The following is a 19,693-nucleotide window of genomic DNA, read 5'->3' as shown; positions in this document are numbered from 1 at the left end:
GAAGCAAAGTCTGAGGAAGGAAAAACTGGAAATTTGGAAGGAGGTGGGCTTAGGGGGTGGGAGTTTAACAGAGATAGAAAAAATGATGGTTTTGGAAAAATTTTTTGTATACCTTGTTAAGGCTCGTATGAGAGCTAACACAGCGCACAGCAACGGGGGAATGAGAAAAGAGGGGCGGGAGTGGAAGGGACAAAACAGTGGGGAACAGACACATTAGGTGAACTGTGGAAGGGAGAGGGATGGGGCAGGGAACAAGGGGTATACAAGATGGACAGTACAGGGACTTTCAGAAAAGAAAGCAGGGAATTTGAAGGAGGTGGGTTTGGGGTGGATTAATGGGGGGTAGAAAAGATTGTGGTTTTGGATGGGGAATGATAAAAGGTGGTGGTGAACAGCTGTTTTGAAGACCTGGAGGGAAGAATGACATTGAAGAGAGTGTGGGAGTTCATTCCAAAGGCGGGAAAAAAGAGGAATGAAAGAGTGAAGGTGAGTGGTGATTCGTGATTTTGGTAGTTTTACCAGAAGGGGGTTGTTGGTGGACCTTGAGCACCCTGCAGAAATATGGTGGGGAAAAAAAAAAAAAAAAAAAAAATCGCAGACAGAGCAAGGGGGGGGGGGTGAGACCGGAGAGGAGACTGTAGAAGACAGAAAGACCACCGACTTGCCTGCGGTGAGAGAGTAAGAGGCCCAAAGACTCAGCCTCATCGTGGGAGATACCAATGATCCGAAATGCCTTGGTTTCCACAACATGAAGCCGACAAAGGTGAGAGGCAGGAGCACCAGCCCAGAGGGGAGAGCATTACTCTATCTAGCTGTGGATGAAAGCCTTGTTGGTGGATCGGAGTTCAGGTGTGCCAAGGAAGGACTTTGTATGATGCAGGATTCCCAGTTGGCAGCTGGCTAAGTCATCTTATGTTGAAATGTGGTTTGCCCAAGAAAGATCATTTTTGACATTGAGACCCAGGAATTTGAATGAGTGAACTTCCTCAAGAGGATTGTAAAGAAAGTAGAACAGAGGGTTTGCCAGATGCTCCTTTCGGAGAGAGATGGTGAGAGTGTGAGATTTGTCAGGATTGAAAGACATATTCCAAGTGTTTCACCATTTTATGATTTTGTCAAGGTTTGAAGAGAGAATTTTTATCAAGGTCATGTGTGGAGTTGGCCTTGGATGCCATTGGCAGAGAGTTTGGAGAGAAAGGCAGGATGCCAGACAGTATGGAAACCTTAGGATATGCCCATAAAGATTGCCCTGATCTCATGTCTGACATTGAGGACCTCTATCCATTGTTGGGTAAGTCAAAGCAGCATGTCCAAGGTGGACTGACCTTGCCTGAAACCAAATTGGTGATCTGAGATGAGGTCTTTGGAGAAAAGAAGGTATTTCACATCAGCAGCGATGATGGATTCCTTAACCTCGTTGATGATAGGAAATAAGCTGAAAGGTCTGTCGTGAAGGAAATTGGTATTCCATTTCTGCACTTTTTATGTGGTGCATTGATGTTGGCTGATTTTCAAGCAGATGGTAGATGACCTAGCACTAATGATAGGATGAAAAGGGCAGAGGGGATGTGCATGAGCAGCAGAGCATGTTTTTAGGACATGTGAGTTGATGCTGTCCAGTCCAGTTGCCGAATTGTAGTCGAGGGTTGCCAGAAACTTCTCCACATTCTCAGGTGCAAAAAACACTGAGTCCAGGAGCAGTTGTGTATGACAGGGAAGGATGGATACTGAGCGTGAAGGGTTGGACACACAATATTTGGAAGCACGCACAGAATTGAGGCATTTGGCCTTCCCATGAGCGCAGTCAGCTGTGGTGCCATTTTAAGTGAGGGAAGGGATAGAAGGGGAGCATACACTGACGACAGATTCAACAAGGTGCCACTACATTTTAGAGGAGGAAGACAAGTTTGAAAGTTAAATCTTGAGGTTGGACAGATGATGTTTTCTGGCTCTCCTGAGAGTGGACACACACTTGTTGCAAGATTTGTGGAAAGAGCTGAGATTGCCTTTGGTTGGGTTTGCTTTCCAGGAAGAGAAGAAAAGTTGTTTCAGAGCAACTGCCTTACCACAGTATTCAGTGTACTATGGGCAGGAAGAAGGTAGGACAATTGACGACGAGATGGGATTAATCTGTGCACAAGAGAGAGCAGGTTTCTGTGAAAGAATTTCCAAGCTGAGTTAATATCAGGGGCATAAGATATAGGAGAATCACATGGAATCACAGAAGTCCTTTGCATCACAGAAGTTCCATGGCTAGTGAGAGAGGGACCAACACCCAGCCAATTTGCATGGTGACAATTAAAATCGCCACATAAGAGGAAGAGAGAGTTCAGATGAGTGGATAAAAGTTGATCCCTGTTGTCTGAGAGATGTAGATGGAGTCGTCACTGTTAGGAGGACGGTACAACACACAGACCAACAAGAAGTGGGAGAAGAGGAGAATGCGCAGCCAAAGGCATTCCTGGGGGTTTAGAGGTATAAGATCAGTACAAGGGCAGTGATAAATTGAGTTATTGATGTAAAGTAATACTCCTCCGCTTTGGCGGGGCTCAGGACTTTCAAATCAGAATATAGTGCAGTAGCTGGGGAGAGATACGAAGGAGTCAGGGATGTCCTGTGGGAGGAAGGATTCTGTTAACAGATGATGTCTGGTTTATCAGCAGCAGCCTGGATGAGGAGATCTGTCAGGTTTGAGTTGAGACCTCGGGTGTTTGAGGTCCACAAAGTTAGGGACAGGGGAGGAGGTGTTGGGTGGGTCTAGAATGGGAGGGAGGCTTTGAGGGGGCAGGGTGAGGTGTCAGGTTTGAGGGAGCTGGGTGAGGTTTGAGTGAGTGGAGTGAGGGGGAAGCTTTGAGTAGTGGGGTGAGGGGAAAGCATTGAGTGGGTGGGTGTGGAGAACATGAATATTTGAGGTGGGGTGAGGTGGGATGCAGAAAGAGGGAACATGAAGTGGAGGGATGCCAATTACAAATTCCCAAATTGGACAAATGGAGATCGAATGATCATAGGATAGATGGTTCCATTTTTGTTGAAGGCACGGATAAAGGTGGTGCTGTAGGTGCGGGGGGGAGGATTGGTAGACCAAGCGCTGAGCTGACAGGCAGTTTTGGAAAATAATATTTGTGAGGAAGAAAAGTGGAATTCATTGTCGTGAATAAGAACATGTGGGGTACTCCTGATGGAGAAGGAAAGTGAAGCATTTTAAAATGTTTTTAAAGGAAGAAGGAAGAAAGGTTTATGTTCAATAAAGATTCAGTTTGGAGGTATTGAGAAAAGGGAGAAAAAAAAAAAACCAGAATGGAGTACAGGAAGTTTTGGCAAAAAGGAAATTCAAGTATAATGTTTTTAAACTCAGGTATGATAAACTGTACATTCAAGTATAATGCTTTAAAAAGGTTTTTAAAGGAAGAAAGAAGTGTTTATGTTCAATAAAGATTCAGTTTGGAGTTAATGAGAAAAGGGGGGGGGGGGAGGCGACAAAAAAGAATGGAGTACAGGAAGTCCAGGCAAAAGGAAATTCAAGTATAATAAGATTGCTGTGGAGTGTGAAAAGGTTTTTATTTTACATATTTTTTTATTTTATTGAAAAGGGGAGGGAATTAAATTGTATAATGTTGAGGAGGTAGAAAGTATATTTGAGAAGAAAGAAGAAAACTGAGGAACATGGTGACAAAAGGGACACAGACTTTTCACGGTGGCTATCTGAGAAGAAGGCCTTGAACAACATGAAAACAAATTCAACTACGAGGATACTCGGTAGAGCGCATACCTCCACCAACCTCCACCACGTAATGCCTGATCCACGAAAACATATCGGGCCCAATACATTTTTGAAATATCATGCCATACATATGGTTAGGGTGATGGGCTTGGGATCCTAGGATCCTGAGTTCAAATCCCACTTTCCTGTTGAATTAACACCAGGTGGGGTGACTCTTTTGTCATCCTTCCGAGGTCGGAAAAATGAGTGTTAGCATGCTAGTATCCTGTGTTGGAGTGGCGACCTGTCCAGGATTGTGCTCAATAGCCCAGGAGACTGCTTCAGCAGCATCAATGCTCTGCACTGATGCTGCTGAATGCACATCAATATATGGTCCCAATGGTCCCAATGCACATCAATGTATGGTCCCAATGGTCCCAATGCACATCAATGTATGGTCCCAATGGATGGGTGGATGCTATACATCATTTTTGAGCACCATCTCTCAATGGTCAAGAATAACTTGAAAAATTTAACAATTCTCGTATTCAGATCCGGATTCAGATCTTCACCAAAATTGAATCAATTAGCCGTAGTCACACACCCAACAGGTCCACCAAGTTTCATCTGAATTCATCCACAACTTTTTGAGATATTGTGCTAGATAGTGAAGAATCACTTTTCAAATTCTAGTTGTTGGATCCGGATCTGGATCTTCACCAAAATCGAATCAATTCTTCCTTGTCACACACCCAACCTGTCCACCAAATTTCATCTGGATTTGTTGACAATTTTGAGATATCCTGCACCCAGCCAGACAGAGAGGGGTGAAAACATAACCTCCTTCACATTCGGTGGCAGAGGGAACAAGAAAAAGAGCACTCAGAGATTGCAGACCTTCACCAGGACTCCTTTTGTGTGGTGTTTGTGTGGTATATCTTGTGTGACGTTTGTGTTCTGGTGTGTTACGTAATTAATAAGATATAATTTGAACTGCCACTTTATAACTGCTGGCAGTGATGACCGGGTACCAAGACGTCCCACTTTGACGAAACCCCGCTTTCACATTACACATCTGACCCTGACCCATGACGTTCTTTTTATATTATTACCTATTATTCAATTGAATTTAGAATGGGATTAAAATAAATTCAATTCAATTCAAATCAAATGGAAGACCAAATAGGTACAGTCCTGCATTGGAGTAATCAGATGGAACCCAAACAAGCAAAAATCAAAGATGAAGTCATCAGGTGGAACCTGGATAGGATTCGCATTTCAGCTGCTGCTACTCGACCCTCAAACCCACCCAAACACAGCCACGTGAGCCATATTTAAAAAAATTAAAAATAATTTTTTTTTTTAATAAAGAACCCATATCAAAAATTAAATAATTCTGGCGACCAAACCATGTGTCCAATCAAGTTGAAATTTAAAACATGTATTCCTCATTACGACAAGATCATAATTGTGAGATTTTATGATTGATTAAGCGGTTTCAGAGAAAACATTATTTAATATTTTTATTCAATCCAATATGGCTGCCAAACCACGTCACCTTTCAATTATTCCTTAACAAACTTGTACACCCATGACTTGGGGAACATTTGTGTGAAGTTTCCCCTCGATCTATCCAGCCATTCTGGAGAACATTTTTGCAGGTTTTAGGGTAACTCCAATATGGCTGTCAAACCATGTGACCTATGACATCATATGCATGAACCTTTTGTTTCTCATGGATAGGCGGTCATACGTGTAAAGTTTCGCCTCAATCTGTTCAGCCATTTCAGAGAAGATTTTGGAAGTATATAAAAAAAAAAACAATATTGCTACTGAATCATGTGACCGATGACATGATCCTTTCTTTTTTTTGTTTCCTGCAGACCATGTGGACCGAGATAACTCAAAAATGTTCATACTGATCAGATGTAGTGTTCTACATATCGTCGACCGAGAATTAACAGGGTCTATCTGACATTTCATTCAAATTTAGAAGTCCATGTAGAAGGGCAACAGAGGAAACTAAGTAAGATTATTTTCTGTAACCTTTATATGTACCTGTTATGTAGCACAAGATATGAAAATAAAATGTTATGAGATAGCGGCAATTCCACTTTGAATTTTTGATTTCATTTTTCTCAAACTTTAAAAAAGTGTAGTTGGACCCTGTTAATTCTCGGTCGACGATATGTAATTATGACATGAGAAAGAAGGCACCTATGACGTCATAAAAAACATCACACTCCCCATGAGGAGTACTTGGCATGTGCCAAGTTTCAATTTTTTCCCTTGGTGCAGTTTCAGAGATACGAAGGTCCAAAGTTTTTTCCGTTTTTCCAACATGGCTGCCACACCACGTGACCTATGATGTCATAATTAACAATAAAGCATTCTACATGAGTTGTTGCACGACCGGGCGTAGTGGCGTGTGCCTGTAATCCGGCTACTCGGAGGCTTCGGTTGGAGGATCACTTGAGGACGGAAGCTCTGCATTGGGCTGTGCTATGAGAGGGTGTATGGCAGCCCAGAGTCATGGCAAAACCCAATCCATATCCCTGTGTCGTAAGAGGCGACCAGGGTTGCGTCAGGAAGGGCATCCGGCGTAAAACCTGTGCCAAATCAGTATGCGGATCATAACGGATGATCCACTGTGGCGACCCCTAACGGGAGCAGCCGAAAGACGAACAACAACATGATGGTGAAAATCTTGTCTCGATCCGCCAAGTGGTTGTATAGAAAAACACTAAAGTTCTGCGCGTGCACGCACGCACGCACGCACGCACGCACGCACGCACACACGCACACACGCACACACACACACACGCACGCACGCACGCACGCACGCACGCACGCACACACGCACACACACACACGACCCTCTCCTTCAGTGAGGGTAACAAATACAGCACAGCAAAGTACGATTTAACATGGAAAATTGTACGGAAGCATAAACATCAACACAGGGACGAAGATATAACAGAAACAACAAAACAACAAAACCGGTTCAGAAAAATTCCCTTTAATAAGGTGGAAGCAGCAACTACAGATTCAACCAACAAGTGGAAAAATCCCCGAAATGTTGAAATTTCATAACCCAGACACTTTCCATGAAACTCGATACACACTCACGTAACATATGCAGCCTAGTGCTTTTGAACAGGTTTATTCATATATTTCACTGTAAACACAATTATCAACGTCGTTCTTCTCAGATACAACACTAAATGAGTCCAATAAACGATCGAATTCTTGAGAGATCTACATGCACTTGCCCATGACTGAATCAGGGTTTCAGAAGCGATAAACAAATTCTGTCAAACGTCCGTCCCTGTGACTTGTTGATTGTCATGGGAAAATCCAAACGTATCGGAAAACTGTCTTCTCTCCATTACATTCAGCATATCAGGCCAGGCAGGACTGCAAGAGTAACGAATAGATAAGGTCTCCCAAACTGTCGTACAATTGCCATGCATCCTGATAGTTCTGTTGCATGTTCCTCGGGCTCCATTGGAAAGTTGAAGGCAGAATTGTCATCTTCCCTGCTCTCAAATTCTGGTTCTGAGCTCTTGCTTCTACTGCATCCATTAGTACACGGTACAGTTCGTTTCTACTCGTAAATCTTTCTGATTATGGCATGAATAGTTCATTCTAGATCCTTCAGTCTTTACGAGCTCTCTACAATGTTTTGCTGAAATAATTTCCCACTGCTGTGTAATAGGCTAAATTGAGGACTCAATACAAGTCTATAATCAAAGAATTGCAACAGTGTTTCTCTCTTTTCTGTGTTGCAATTTCTTATGCCAACCACCCTCTCCGCAGAGTAAGAGCAGCAGATTCACTATAGGGTCTCCATCCGTGTTTAGAGGCGATATATATCTCTCCAGCAGTCACTTGTGGGATATATGCATTTTTATCGATTTGCAGGTGGTTTCCCGCCTTCTCAAATAAATATTGCAGTAACCTCCATTCTTGATGTAGGTCCATTATGTTGTCTCTTCTCCAAGTCTGGGTCTTCTATAAATACCATGTGCACACTCGTTGTTGGATTGGCCTGGGTTATTTGATGCATTTGCTTATGTCTCAGCAAAAGGGATAACTTGTTGCAGCATCTCATCCAACTGCCACATTAGTTTGGCCATACACCCTTGGTTTCATTGGTTTTTAAGCCATTTTGTTGTTGCTTCTGCAGAATCGAAAACATAGTTGTCCATACCCTGGATTATTTGCCTCATTTGCATACAGCAGAGAGGCCAAATGGTAAATCTGGCAGTGTATTCAAATGCAGTACGGACCATTTCCAGGCAGTGATTTAATCTCGGCTCCCATCGATACGAACGCCATTGCTGAATTATGCTCTCGTATATGTTCTCTGCAGTTCTTTGCTTCGTGTGTATCCCTTGTAAGCAGCTCTCTTAATGGAGTAAGCGTCTCAGACAGTAGGCCGAGTGAAACCTTTCCATCATGACACCATTTAGTGCATTTATTCAATGCGTATAGCTTATATCCCCAATATCTTGCATTGCAGTACTCACGGTTGTAACTCATAGTACCATGTTGATTATAGCTTGTTCATTATTCGCAGCCGGTAGTTCAACTTGATTTGGCCTACGGTGTTTCGTTCTTCTTCTCGTTCCAATCATTCTTCTTTATTCAACGTTCTATGTCAGTCTTCATCAAGTTTCATTTCAGTCTCTTAGTCTATTTGATCTCTCCTATGATGTTTCATGACCATACCTTCGAGGGTTCAGCCATGTTTACACTGTGGGTGGTGAAGCGGGTGGCGTAGCAGGCAGTGTAGCATTATCATTTTAAATAATAGAACTTTGACATAAAAAACACACATTTATATCAGATGGAATGGAGAGGTATGCGGGGTATGAAAACAGTCACCGAGTTCAATCCATATTAGGCTCGTGGCCAAATGAGGTTTTGGGTGGCATACCCCTACCCAAGGTAGAACAAGTCACAACCTATTTTTTCTTGAAGAGGGATGTTTGGGGAGTTAGAAAATCATGGTTGTGAACCTGAGATCATTGCACAACATTTTAAAAATCACGTTTACATATGTACCACTGCAGACTGCAAAAATGGATTTAATCGCCACAGATTTTGGCTCATAATGGCTCATATATTTGTTAATACTGGTGCTACAAACACAAATTTGGTCCCAAAATGTGAGGAATGATGACATATACATCTGTAAAAACCATTTGTGATGTAACAAAGGCTTTTATGTGACCTACAGGCAAAAATAGTGGAATTTTACTCAGAAAATCAGCTTCGGGTTTACCAATAAATATCAACTAAACAATTAATTTCTTCATAAGTATTTGAGTTGTATTACTACATATTACATCAAAATAACCCTCCATCATTCTCCTTTTTAGAAATACAACTCATAAAGATAAATCAGTTGAATTAATAGAGTTATTACCGAAACCATATGTCACCCCCCCTAAAAGTAACAGACATTGATTAATTTATAATACATGTATATGCATTAACCAAACAAGAATGATTTTAAATCCAGTTGCAGAAAATCAATTTTGAGCTTGATTGCCTTTTTTAAAAACTACTGATATATACTTATCTTTAATTATTTCATTTCAGATGCTTGTGCTGACAATTGATATGCAATTATGGATCTGGAACCACCTGTTGTGAAGCATCATAAAATTGACACTGACCAGTGCATCATATGCTTTAAACCCCTCAACCCTAAAAAGCAAGAAGTTGTAAAGAACCCAACATTTAATGGTTTGAGTGCAATCTTCAAAGCAAGTCAAATCAGAAAAGATGACGTTTACGAAAGTATCTGGCCTTTGCAACAAGACATATTGAGTCTTGATTTGAAAGTATCATTCCACAAATCATGTCGGGCCAAGTATACCAGCAAGTCAAATATCTCCACATCCAACCCCAGTGAGAATGACCAGCAACCATGCACGTCTGCGGCAACAGAACACACAAGAATCAGCAGAAATGAAACAGCTGGGTTTGACATCAGGACTAACTGCTTCACTTGTGGAAAATCCAACACTTCCAGAAACAAGCTTACACCGGTATCTACAGGAACTGGACAGTCCACCAGAGAAAAAGTTCTGGCAGCAGCTGACAAAAGACAAGACAATAAAATACACATGTGCATGCTTGCCTTTCCAGATTTGTTCGCCTATGATGCCAAGTACCACAGGTTATGCTATTCACACTATATTTCAGAAAGGAACATCACTGCTGCAATTCATAAATCAGGAGAGGAAACATGATGAAGCTTTTGATGAACTGAAATGTTATCTGGAACAAACTGTGTTCTCCAAAACTAAGACAGTGACAACCCTCGTTGATCTGAAAGATGAATACGTTGGATATTTGGTTTCACTGGGTACCACAAGTGCAGAACAGTATAAAACTTGGAAGTTTAAGGAGCGATTAACTTAATATTATGGTGACCAAATAGTCTGTGTAACATTTGATGGCCACACTGACATCATATGCTCTTCTTCTGTGACCTTATGTGATGCCCTGAGAAAAGCCACGATTCTGCAGAGCATGACTGATGAACCAGAATATGAAGACATCTCGTCTGATGTACCATCAGCCACAGATAGTGAAATGCATACTTTGCATGCTGCAGCTGGTATCCTGAGGAAGCACATGGCTGATATCGAGTATGTTGGAAATATGTATGCACCTGTCGAGGAAACAGATATTCAGCACTGTGCAGAATTTGTTCCTCATACACTCTACGATTTTATTCAGTGGTGCACCAGTGAGAAATCACACACGAATGTAACCAGCTGTAGTGATGAAGGTGTTATGAAGAACAACCTGAGGACGATCGCCATTTGTCACAATATAATATCACAGAGCCGTCGAGTGTACTCCACAATAACGCTTGGTTTAGCCTTGCAGGTGCATCATGAATTGGGAAGCAATCATTTCATTGACATGCTTCATGAATTAGGACACTGTGTGTCCTATGATGAGGTGAGACGTTTCCTCACGTCTGTGGCTGTTGATCAAACTTCCTCGGAGGATATTTACATCACCAAAGTTCTTCAAAACCTACGCTGCACCGACGAGGACTGTCGGCAGAGCAGAACATGTCATTGTATCTCTGCAGGACTGACCTGCACTGAATTCTGCTCGTGTAGTGCAGACGATTGTCCAAATGTTGATGATTCTGTTGTCTTTGACGACAGCACTGATGAAGAGCGTGACTGAACTTTTAAATGTATTACAAGTTTAACTTCATGTAATAGATGTACATAAGTTACAGTGCATGTTATGAATTCATTATCGTCATTTGTGAAATAGCTTATATCAACATGATGTCTATAAAAGTCACTTTCACAATTGTGTCAGAATCTTAAGTCAATTCTTCATGTTGCATATCTGCTTCGGGATTTCTATCGGTCAGCATTAGTGGGGCGACATGATTTCAGTTATAACTATATCATTTCAGTGACAATTGTATCATTAGATATATTTTTCAAAGGGTAAATAAACTTGGATTATGTTTATGTAACAAGTATGACTGCAAGTCCAATATTTTTGAAGTAATTAATGTTTTTGTTGATATTTATTGGTAAACCCGAAGCTGATTTGTTGAGTAAAATTCCACTATTTTTGCCTGTAGGTCACACAAAAGCCTTTGTTACATCACAAATGGGTTTTACGGATGTATATGTCATCATTCCTCACATTTTGGGACCAAATTTGTGTTTGTAGCACCAGTATTAACAAATATATGAGCCATTATGAGCCAAAATCTGTGGCGATTAAATCCATTTTTGCAGTCTGCAGTGGTACATATTATGTAAACGTGATTTTCAAAATGTTGTGCAATGATCTCAGGTTCAGAACCATGATTTTCTAACTCCCCAAACATCCCTCTTCAAGAAAAAATAGGTTGTGACTTGTTCTACCGTGGGTAGGGGTTTCTCACAATTTTAGGCCCCTTTTTTAATTTGGCCTCGAGCCTATATAGTCAGGGGCCTTAATGTCAAATTTTCCAGAAATTGTGACCTGGTGGATTAAAGCACCAAACCTGTCACAGTTGTTCCTTGGGGTATGGAGATCAATTCCAGAAGAAGTGCCCAAAAATCTGAGCACTCTGAGCCATTCCTGGAGCTATATATGTTACCACCCCCATATCTGGCCAAAAACACGATCGGCAAAATGACACCCTTTACCTAAATGTTCCCAATAGATCACTAAATAAAACAAGTGGTGCCAGGCACAACAAATCCTGTCCATTTAAGGCATAAAGTTATTTTGGGGATCAAATTTAAATTTGATACATCCTTAACCTGAATGTTGATTATAAGAAATATTTTAGTCTTAGTTTGAAGTCAATTAAACCATTTTTCACGAAGTTATGACCGTAAAATGATTTTGACCTTTCAAGGCCACGTAAGGTCAAAGGTCATGATGTCAAATGAAAGCCAATAAAGGACTTGATATATGTCTCCCATAGTAAACACGCATATTCTTAACCTTTTTTAATTTATAATGGAAAATATGTAATTTTGACCGATGACCATGACCCCCAAAACTTCGGACTTCGGAAAAAGCAAAGTGAAGAAGAGAAACAAAGTGAAGAAGGGAAGCAAAGTGAAGAAGGGAAGCAAAGTGAAGAAGGGAAGCAAAGTGAAGAAGGGAAACAAAGTGAAGAAGGGAAACAAAGTGAAGAAGGGAAACAAAGTGAAGAAGGGAAACAAAGTGAAGAAGGGAAACAAAGTGAAGAAGGGAAACAAAGTGAAGAAGAGAAACAAAGTGAAGAAGAGAAAGTGAAGAAGAGAAACAAAGTGAAGAAGAGAAAGTGAAGAAGAGAAAGTGAAGAAGAGAAAGTGAAGAAGAGAAAGTGAAGAAGAGAAACAAAGTGAAGAAGAGAAACAAAGTGAAGAAGAGAAACAAAGTGAAGAAGAGAAACAAAGTGAAGAAGAGAAACAAAGTGAAGAAGAGAAACAAAGTGAAGAAGAGAAACAAAGTGAAGAAGAGAAACAAAGTGAAGAGAAACAAATATGAAGAAGAAAAACAAAGTGAAGAAGAGAAACAAAGTGAAGAAGAGAAACAAAGTGAAGAAGAAAAACAAAGTGAAGAAGAAAAACAAAGTGAAGAAGAGAAACAAAGTGAAGAAGAGAAACAAAGTGAAGAAGAGAAACAAAGTGAAGAAGAGAAACAAAGTGAAGAAGGGAAACAAAGTGAAGAGAAGTGAAGAAAAAAAAAGTTCTCCAAAGGGTTAAACAAATTAATGAAGAGAAGAGTTAAGTGGACAAGGAAAGGAAGAAGTGAAAGACAAGAGAGAGATTTTGAAAACGTCGCGGTGAGAGAAGCGCGGGTTTTCGGCTCCAGCGAGTCCAAGGAAATCCCGCGGCCGGTTCGAAGGATGAAAACATTCCATGAATGACCTGGAAGGTGATTTTGTGCCCTGAACGTGTTTGCGCGGGAAGCGTTCTCAACGTCTCGTGCCCGCGGCCCTCGGTGAGGCGGGGGAGGAGGGGGTGGAGGTAAGGGGTCTCAAATCGATATGTAAGAGAGAATTTAAAAGGGAAATATAAATTGAAGGAAAAGGAAATGGAGCACGGAGGTGGTGTTGGGTGAGGAAGGGTCTGAAGGAATATCAATGGTCGTGGGTATAATAAACAGGAGTAATGAGGTAAGGAACCTCTTTTCTCCCCTCTTTCCCCACATGCGGGAATCCTCCCTCGTCAAAGACACGGAACCATTGCCTCCAAAAGACAAGGCCCAGGCACTGAGGGCCGACGCGGCCTGCATTGCTCTCGGAAGTCTCGTTCGCTCATCCTTCCCGGTCATCCACCACCGCCGACTTACCGCCCTCGCCTCGACTCGCGGTTTGACGTTTGCCGCTCGTCCCGTCTCGTCACGGACCCGCGCCGCGCCGCCAATGGACACCCGAGCGATACGTAACGTCCACGTCAGGCTGCGCGTTCCCTCCCGCAGCCACACACCTCGCGGAGGGATACACGGTGCAGCGGCACTCGGCACTACTTCCGCGGTGCTGTGTTCTCGCACAGTTCGTTCGATTCAAACACTTCGTGCGACGACTTTGACCATTTATCGAGATTAAAAACGACGCATTTCCTCACAAAGACATGTTGAACACACAGCTGTACAGCCCTGTTGAATATGCGATCCGTTTCCCGCTCGCCACCAATTCCATTCCTCCATCTTGCGATTCTTTGGCCCGATTAGCGGCAGCTTGAGGAAAGCGCGACCGTCGTGGGACTTGGGACTCACCTCTCGGAGCTTTCCTGGGGAAAAAGAATCTCGAAGGATTCTGCGATTAAAACGGGTTTGCGCAAATCGAAGCAGGGGGTGCTGCATCGTGGAGTACGCCACCATGCTGTGGGAGGTGGTTGGGTCGGCCCGTTGTCGGTGGTGTCGTCGTGACCGTGTCGTGTGTGACTCGCTCGTTACGGACGTCGCCGTGCATTCGGCGACACTCGGCCTCACAGTGGATCGGTACCGTGGCCAAACTGAAGGAACACTCGACAGATCGATTGTAGTGTAAAACAGGTAAACACAACGTGAACAGTTCAGGTGTGTACAGGTGTTTGTTGTCCAATAATAAAAACGAGCTCTTCGTGGTGCTTCACGAGCACAGGTACACCGTACAGGTGTGAAAACGTCCGCTCGACCACTCAGGAACGAGTACATTTGGACATTCACGATTTCGCGCAACAGATTCGCCACAGCGGGAGAGGTTATCCGTGACGTACTCTACTATTATAAACGTGCGGACGTCACGGTCAAGGTTAATATATTATTAATTATTACCAGCCAATGGATTGTGGATCCGATGAAGTTACCATTATTAAATAATGAATGTGATTATTGGTTCAAACACACAAGGTTGGTCATGTTCATAAACAACTCACTGGATCTCTCGAAATCAGGGTGAAGTGTTGTGTGTGTGTGTGTGTGTGTGTGTGTGTGTGTGTGTACGTGTGTGTGTGTGTGTGTACGTGTGTGTGTGTGTGTGTGTACATGTGTGTGTGTGTGTGTGTGTACGTGTGTGTGTGTGTACGTGTGTGTGTGTACGTGTGTGTGTGTGTACGTGTGTGTACGTGTGTGTGTGTACGTGTGTGTGTGTGTACGTGTGTGTACGTGTGTGTGTGTGTGTGTGTACGTGTATGTGTGTGTACGTGTGTGTGTATACGTGTGTGTGTACGTGTGTGTGTGTGTGTACATGTGTGTGTGTGTGTGTGTGTGTGTGTACGTGTGTGTACGTGTGTGTACGTGTGTGTGTACGTGTGTGTGTACGTGTGTGTGTACGTGTGTGTGTGTGTGTGTGTGTGTGTACGTGTGTGTGTGTGTGTGTGCGTGCGCGTGTACGTGTATACGTGTGTGTGTGTGTACATGTGTGTGTGTGTGTGTGCGTGTATGTGTACGTGTGTGTGTGTGTACGTGTGTGTGTGTACGTGTGTGTGTACGTGTGTATGTGTGTGTATGTGTGTGTGTGTGTGTGTACGTGTGTGTGTGTGTGTACGTGTGTGTGTGTGTGTGTGTGTGCGTGCGCGTGTACACGTGTGTGTGTGCGTGTACATGTGTACATGTGTGTGCTTGTACGTGTATACGTGGGTGTGTGTGCACGGACGACTATACGTGAGTGTGTGCGCGCGGACGCGTGTGTAAGTGTGTGTGTGTATGTGTACGTGTGTGTGTGTGTGTGTGTGTACGTGTGCGTGGGGGTGTGTGTGTGTGTGTGTGCGTGCGCGTGTACGTGTATACGTGTGTGTGTGTGCGTGTACATGTGTGTGCTTGTACGTGTATACGTGTGTGTGTGTGTGCATGTACGTGTATACGTGTGTGTGTGCGCGTGTACGTGTGTGTACGTGTGTGTGCATGTACGTGTGTACGTGTGTGTGCGTGCGTGTGTGTCTGTGTATGCGCATGTGCGTTTTTTCGTTATCTCCATATGCAGGTTTAAGAAAGTCGAATGAAGCCCTCCCGGGTCTCGCAGTATCCACCTCCGTTTTAGTTAGAGCAGTCATGAATCATATATCAAGCTGTGAAGTTTTGTTGTTTTCAAGCAGTAAAGTTTTGTTGGTCTCAAGCGGTGAAGTTTTGTTGTTTTGAAGCGGTGAAGTTTTGTTGTTTTGAAGTGATTAAGTTTTGTTGTTTTAAAGTGGTGAAGTTTTGTTGTTTTAAAGCGGTGACGTTTTGTTGTTTTAAATCGGTGACGTTTTGTTGTTCTCAAGCGGTGACGTTTTGTTGTTCTCAAGCAGTGACCTTTTGTTGTTCTCAAGCGGTGACTTTTTGTTGTTCTCAAGCGGTGACGTTTTGTTGCTTTAAAGCGGTGAAGTTTTGTTGTTGTAAAGCAGTGAAGTTTTAGTGGAACAACTTAGCATAACAATTGTGCATTTTGTTAGGAAAGCACCAAATTTGGCACACTAGTAGCCTATCATATTATTAACAGATTTGGATATTGGGCTATCTCAAATTCAGCCGCTGATGGCTGTGGCAGCCATTTTCCACTGCCATCAAAAATTTTGAGATGGCCCAATATCCAAATCTGTTCATAATATGTGAGGCGACGAGTATGCCAAATTTGGTGCTTTCCTCACAAAATGCACAATTGTTATGCTATATTTAGCTAAGTTGTCCCACTATATTGTTGTAAAGCGGTGACGTTTTGTTCTCAAGCGGTGATGTTTTGTTATCACGCTTCAAAGTTTTGTTTTGCCCGGGTTGAGATTGAACTGCCGACCTCCCAAACTCACATGCGCACTCTAACCATATCACCACCGAGTCGAGTTCCTTTCAAAACATTACTGAAGACATTCTAAAATGAATTACAATACTATTGAAGCAACGCCTTCTGAAGCCAACTCTTTATTGCTAATAATTTGGAATAAATGGCAATCAGTTAATTTAGTTACAAAGATGAAAACATCGTTTTTGTCTCCAAATATGCTATTGCAGACCTGGGTCGGGGGCGAAGACTTCGAGGGGTGAACTATCTTTGGTTCCCACCAGACTCTCCGGAATCGCAGGCCGTCACACACAAAAAAGTCTGTGACACGGTGGGTCGCCAATCGACCGCAAACGCCAACAACTCGACCACGTGACTTAGGGTCCTCCATCTAATTAATACCGTTTACCTAAAGGTCATGTGATCTAATTACCCAGGGACACGGCCTCGGTACGCACTTGCTCAAACCAGATAAGATGCAGCCGAGCGGAACTGCCAAGCTTGTACCGGCTAGGAAACAGATTGTTGGGGAATAACGTTCCGGCAAACTACAGTGCAACCCATGCTGGACCAATGGAAGAAAACACGAAAACGAGCTGGGAACCATTTCTGTAAAATGCATTAAATTTACAGTCAAGCAAGGAAAAGTACGTGGAACAGCGAATTGGGGTTTTATTTTATGTACAGCAGAGGATTGCAAGGAATTTGTGGGGTGCGGCAAAAGGCAACTTACAAAAGTGACACAAAGTAGGATTATCGCGACTATCTTCTACAATCTTAATTAATCTAGGACAGGTGCCATCAGAGAGAGAGAGAGAGAGAGAGAGAGAGAGAGAGAGAGAGAGAGAGAGAGAGAGAGAGAGAGAGAGAGAGAGAGAGAGAGAGAGAGAGAGAGAGAGAGAGAGAGAGAGAGAGAGAGAGAGAGAGAGAGAGAGATGAGGATGAGCGCTCTCTAAATACGTGGCGTCATCGGCTGACCAACGCGGACCAGGACGCTTAGGGAAGGGGAGTTGGAAAGATACTGGGGTCTACGGTATGGGAGTGTGGAAGTGTGATGTATGCGACGTGAGGGGTGCAGTGTCGTGCCAGAGGAAAATGGGATTGCAAGTCAGTACCGGTTTTCTTTGTGCATCCACAGAAGACAGGATAGAGGGGTGTATTGAGAGAGAGGAGAATATATACGTGAGAAGAAAGATCCCTAACCTAGCCGTGTAAAGGTCTGCATGTGTAGTGTGTACCTCCATGGGATGCTCCGCCTGAGCGTTCCCACCTTGTGATATTGTGCATTATTTCCTGCCTGTTTACCTGGGCTCGTGGCAAAATGCGCTCCACACTGGTCTGCTATCCGTGGCCGGCGGTGAGTCTGTTTGGCTTTGCGGGGGTGTCGGCACATCGACAGCAGAGCAGGGAGTCTCGAAGGATGGCAGTCCGCAGTCGCACTCGGATCAGGTTCTCAAAGAAGAAGCACGCTCTAATGGCTCCGTGCTACCCACTTTTATAAGCCCCAGGCAAAGGGTGGGTTGAGGACAGGAAAGCAATGTGCTGTGTCCCAAATCCTGCTCCTCTATTGGGCCACAGCGGCCCTAGCCACGCCCCGCCAAGCTCCGGGATCAGAAACCGACTCAGATGCCGACCAGTTCTACACGGCTCGGAGCTCCTGACTTAACATGGGGACATGCTCCCTGAGCTGGCACCCCAGCCCTGAACATGCACCGAGTGTAGTCTGTATGTCGGATGGCAGCAGACTTTCTCCGCCACCCACAGGCTCCTTCATGAGCCAAAATGCACACCCGGGACCCGAACCAAACTCCCGGATCGCCCTTCCTCCGAACCCCCGTCGTTACCCCCAGTCTTGCCATGGTCTTACTACTGGATGAGATTGCAACAATTCCGGACGCTCATCCGGGATGTTCCCGGTGAGATGTGGTGAAGCTATTAGCGTTTTATGTGGTTGAGCATTGTGCGGTGCCGAGGACAATCCGACACCACGCGGTACTCCTCTAAATAGTGGCAAATTGTAGCGATGCAGAGGTACGAGGGGGTGCAGGAGTATTTTTTTCCGTGTGCGGGAGGCGTTTGTCGTCAAAGTGGTGAGATTTGTTGAGTGAGGTGCGGAGTAAGGTGAGGTGCTGGTTGGGAATTAGCACGCAGATTTGAATGAAATAATGGCATGCAAATTCCCATGTGCCGGTTGTCTTGTGTCCAGCGGGGATGATTCAAGCCACAGGAGGAATCGTGGTGTGCCTATTAACAATTGCCTATTGAATGGCGTGTGTACTTGCATGCTCGTTATGTACTATGGCTGAAAGGAAAGGGTTAGAGTCGGAGTCAGAGTACGAATCAGAGATAGTTATAAGACCTAACTACGAGACCCACACAACGCACTTCGTCCCGTTAACCAACTAGACATGAGGGGAGGACTCGCGACACGAATATTGATGAAATAACTGCCTGGGGATCACTGTATGTTGGGTGCCATTGCCTTAGAGGCATGCGGTTTTGCAGAACCTCAACAATAAACTGATTGCTGATTTTCACTCGAATGTACATTTGGAATTGACCAGTCAAGTTTGTATTGATGCTCAACATGGTTATGAATGATGATTTCAGTTTTATACATTGCAGGAATGAGTTCAAAAGTGCAACCACAATACTTTTCCCTGGGGCAAAGTGGGAGTTTTGTTGCTCATTAACTCTGCCACTCTCTATTGAGTGCAGCCTGTGGCTGCTGGTTGCATCATTGGTTGGGACGCGGCTATGCCGCTGATGCAGTGTCCCCCTTACCAGTACACTGGTACTCATTTTGCCGACCTCGGAAGGATGACAGGCTGAGTCAACCTCCTGGTATATTTTAATTCAGTGGCCAACGGGGCTTGAACTCAGGACCCCAGGATCCCAAGCCACCACCCTAACCACTAAGCCAACACCAGGCTAACTCTGCTACTGAAACGGAGGTTGCGTTTTCAACCTTGTCTGTCTGTGAGTGGGATAACTCAAAGAGTTATGGACGGACTCAGATGAAACTTGGTGGATAGGTTGGATGTGTTGGATCCAATCAGTTTTTGGTTTTTTAAAGTGATGCTTCATGATTGAGTGATAGGTCCAAACGAGACGTAGCATCATATGTCAAAACGTAACTGATTCGGACAAAACTTGGTGGATGAGTTGGGAAGGTGACAAGAACAAGACAATTAAGTTTTGGTTCAGGTATGAATCCAGATCCAGCCTATCAGTGGGATGCCAAACGTAAACTGTTCAGCCTGGCAGAGAAA

The 19,693-nt window shown here is 43.7% G+C and overlaps 2 protein-coding genes across 6 annotated transcripts in view; one reads left to right on the top strand and one right to left on the bottom strand.

The window, feature by feature from the left end:
• LOC147024228 (cyclic AMP-responsive element-binding protein 1-like) overlaps positions 1–13,984 on the bottom strand; it is a 64,027-nt gene extending 50,043 nt beyond the window's left edge. For 3 of the 5 annotated variants that reach the window (XM_085883927.1, XM_085883931.1, XM_085883932.1), the window contains exon 1: positions 13,538–13,677. The gene's annotated coding sequence lies outside the window, so the exon portion shown is untranslated. Of the gene's footprint in view, positions 1–13,537; positions 13,696–13,963 lie in introns of those variants that run through there. The other 2 variants (XM_085883929.1, XM_085883928.1) reach the window with 2 other exon arrangements.
• LOC147024229 (uncharacterized) lies at positions 9,629–11,154 on the top strand. The gene is made up of 2 exons (XM_085886955.1): positions 9,629–10,082; positions 10,158–11,154. The coding sequence occupies exons 1-2, from the start codon at positions 9,629–9,631 to the stop codon at positions 10,922–10,924; spliced, it is 1,221 nt and encodes a 406-aa protein (XP_085743081.1). The 3' UTR covers positions 10,925–11,154.
• Positions 13,985–19,693: the final 5,709 nt, after the last annotated feature.

The sequence above is a fragment of the Eptatretus burgeri genome, chromosome 6 (genome assembly GCF_056783735.1).
Source record: "Eptatretus burgeri isolate ZD-2024b chromosome 6, Ebu_testis_v1, whole genome shotgun sequence".
NCBI lineage: Eukaryota > Metazoa > Chordata > Myxini > Myxiniformes > Myxinidae > Eptatretus > Eptatretus burgeri.
Note: the sequence above shows the minus strand (reverse complement) of the source record. Positions and strands in the feature narration are given on the sequence as shown.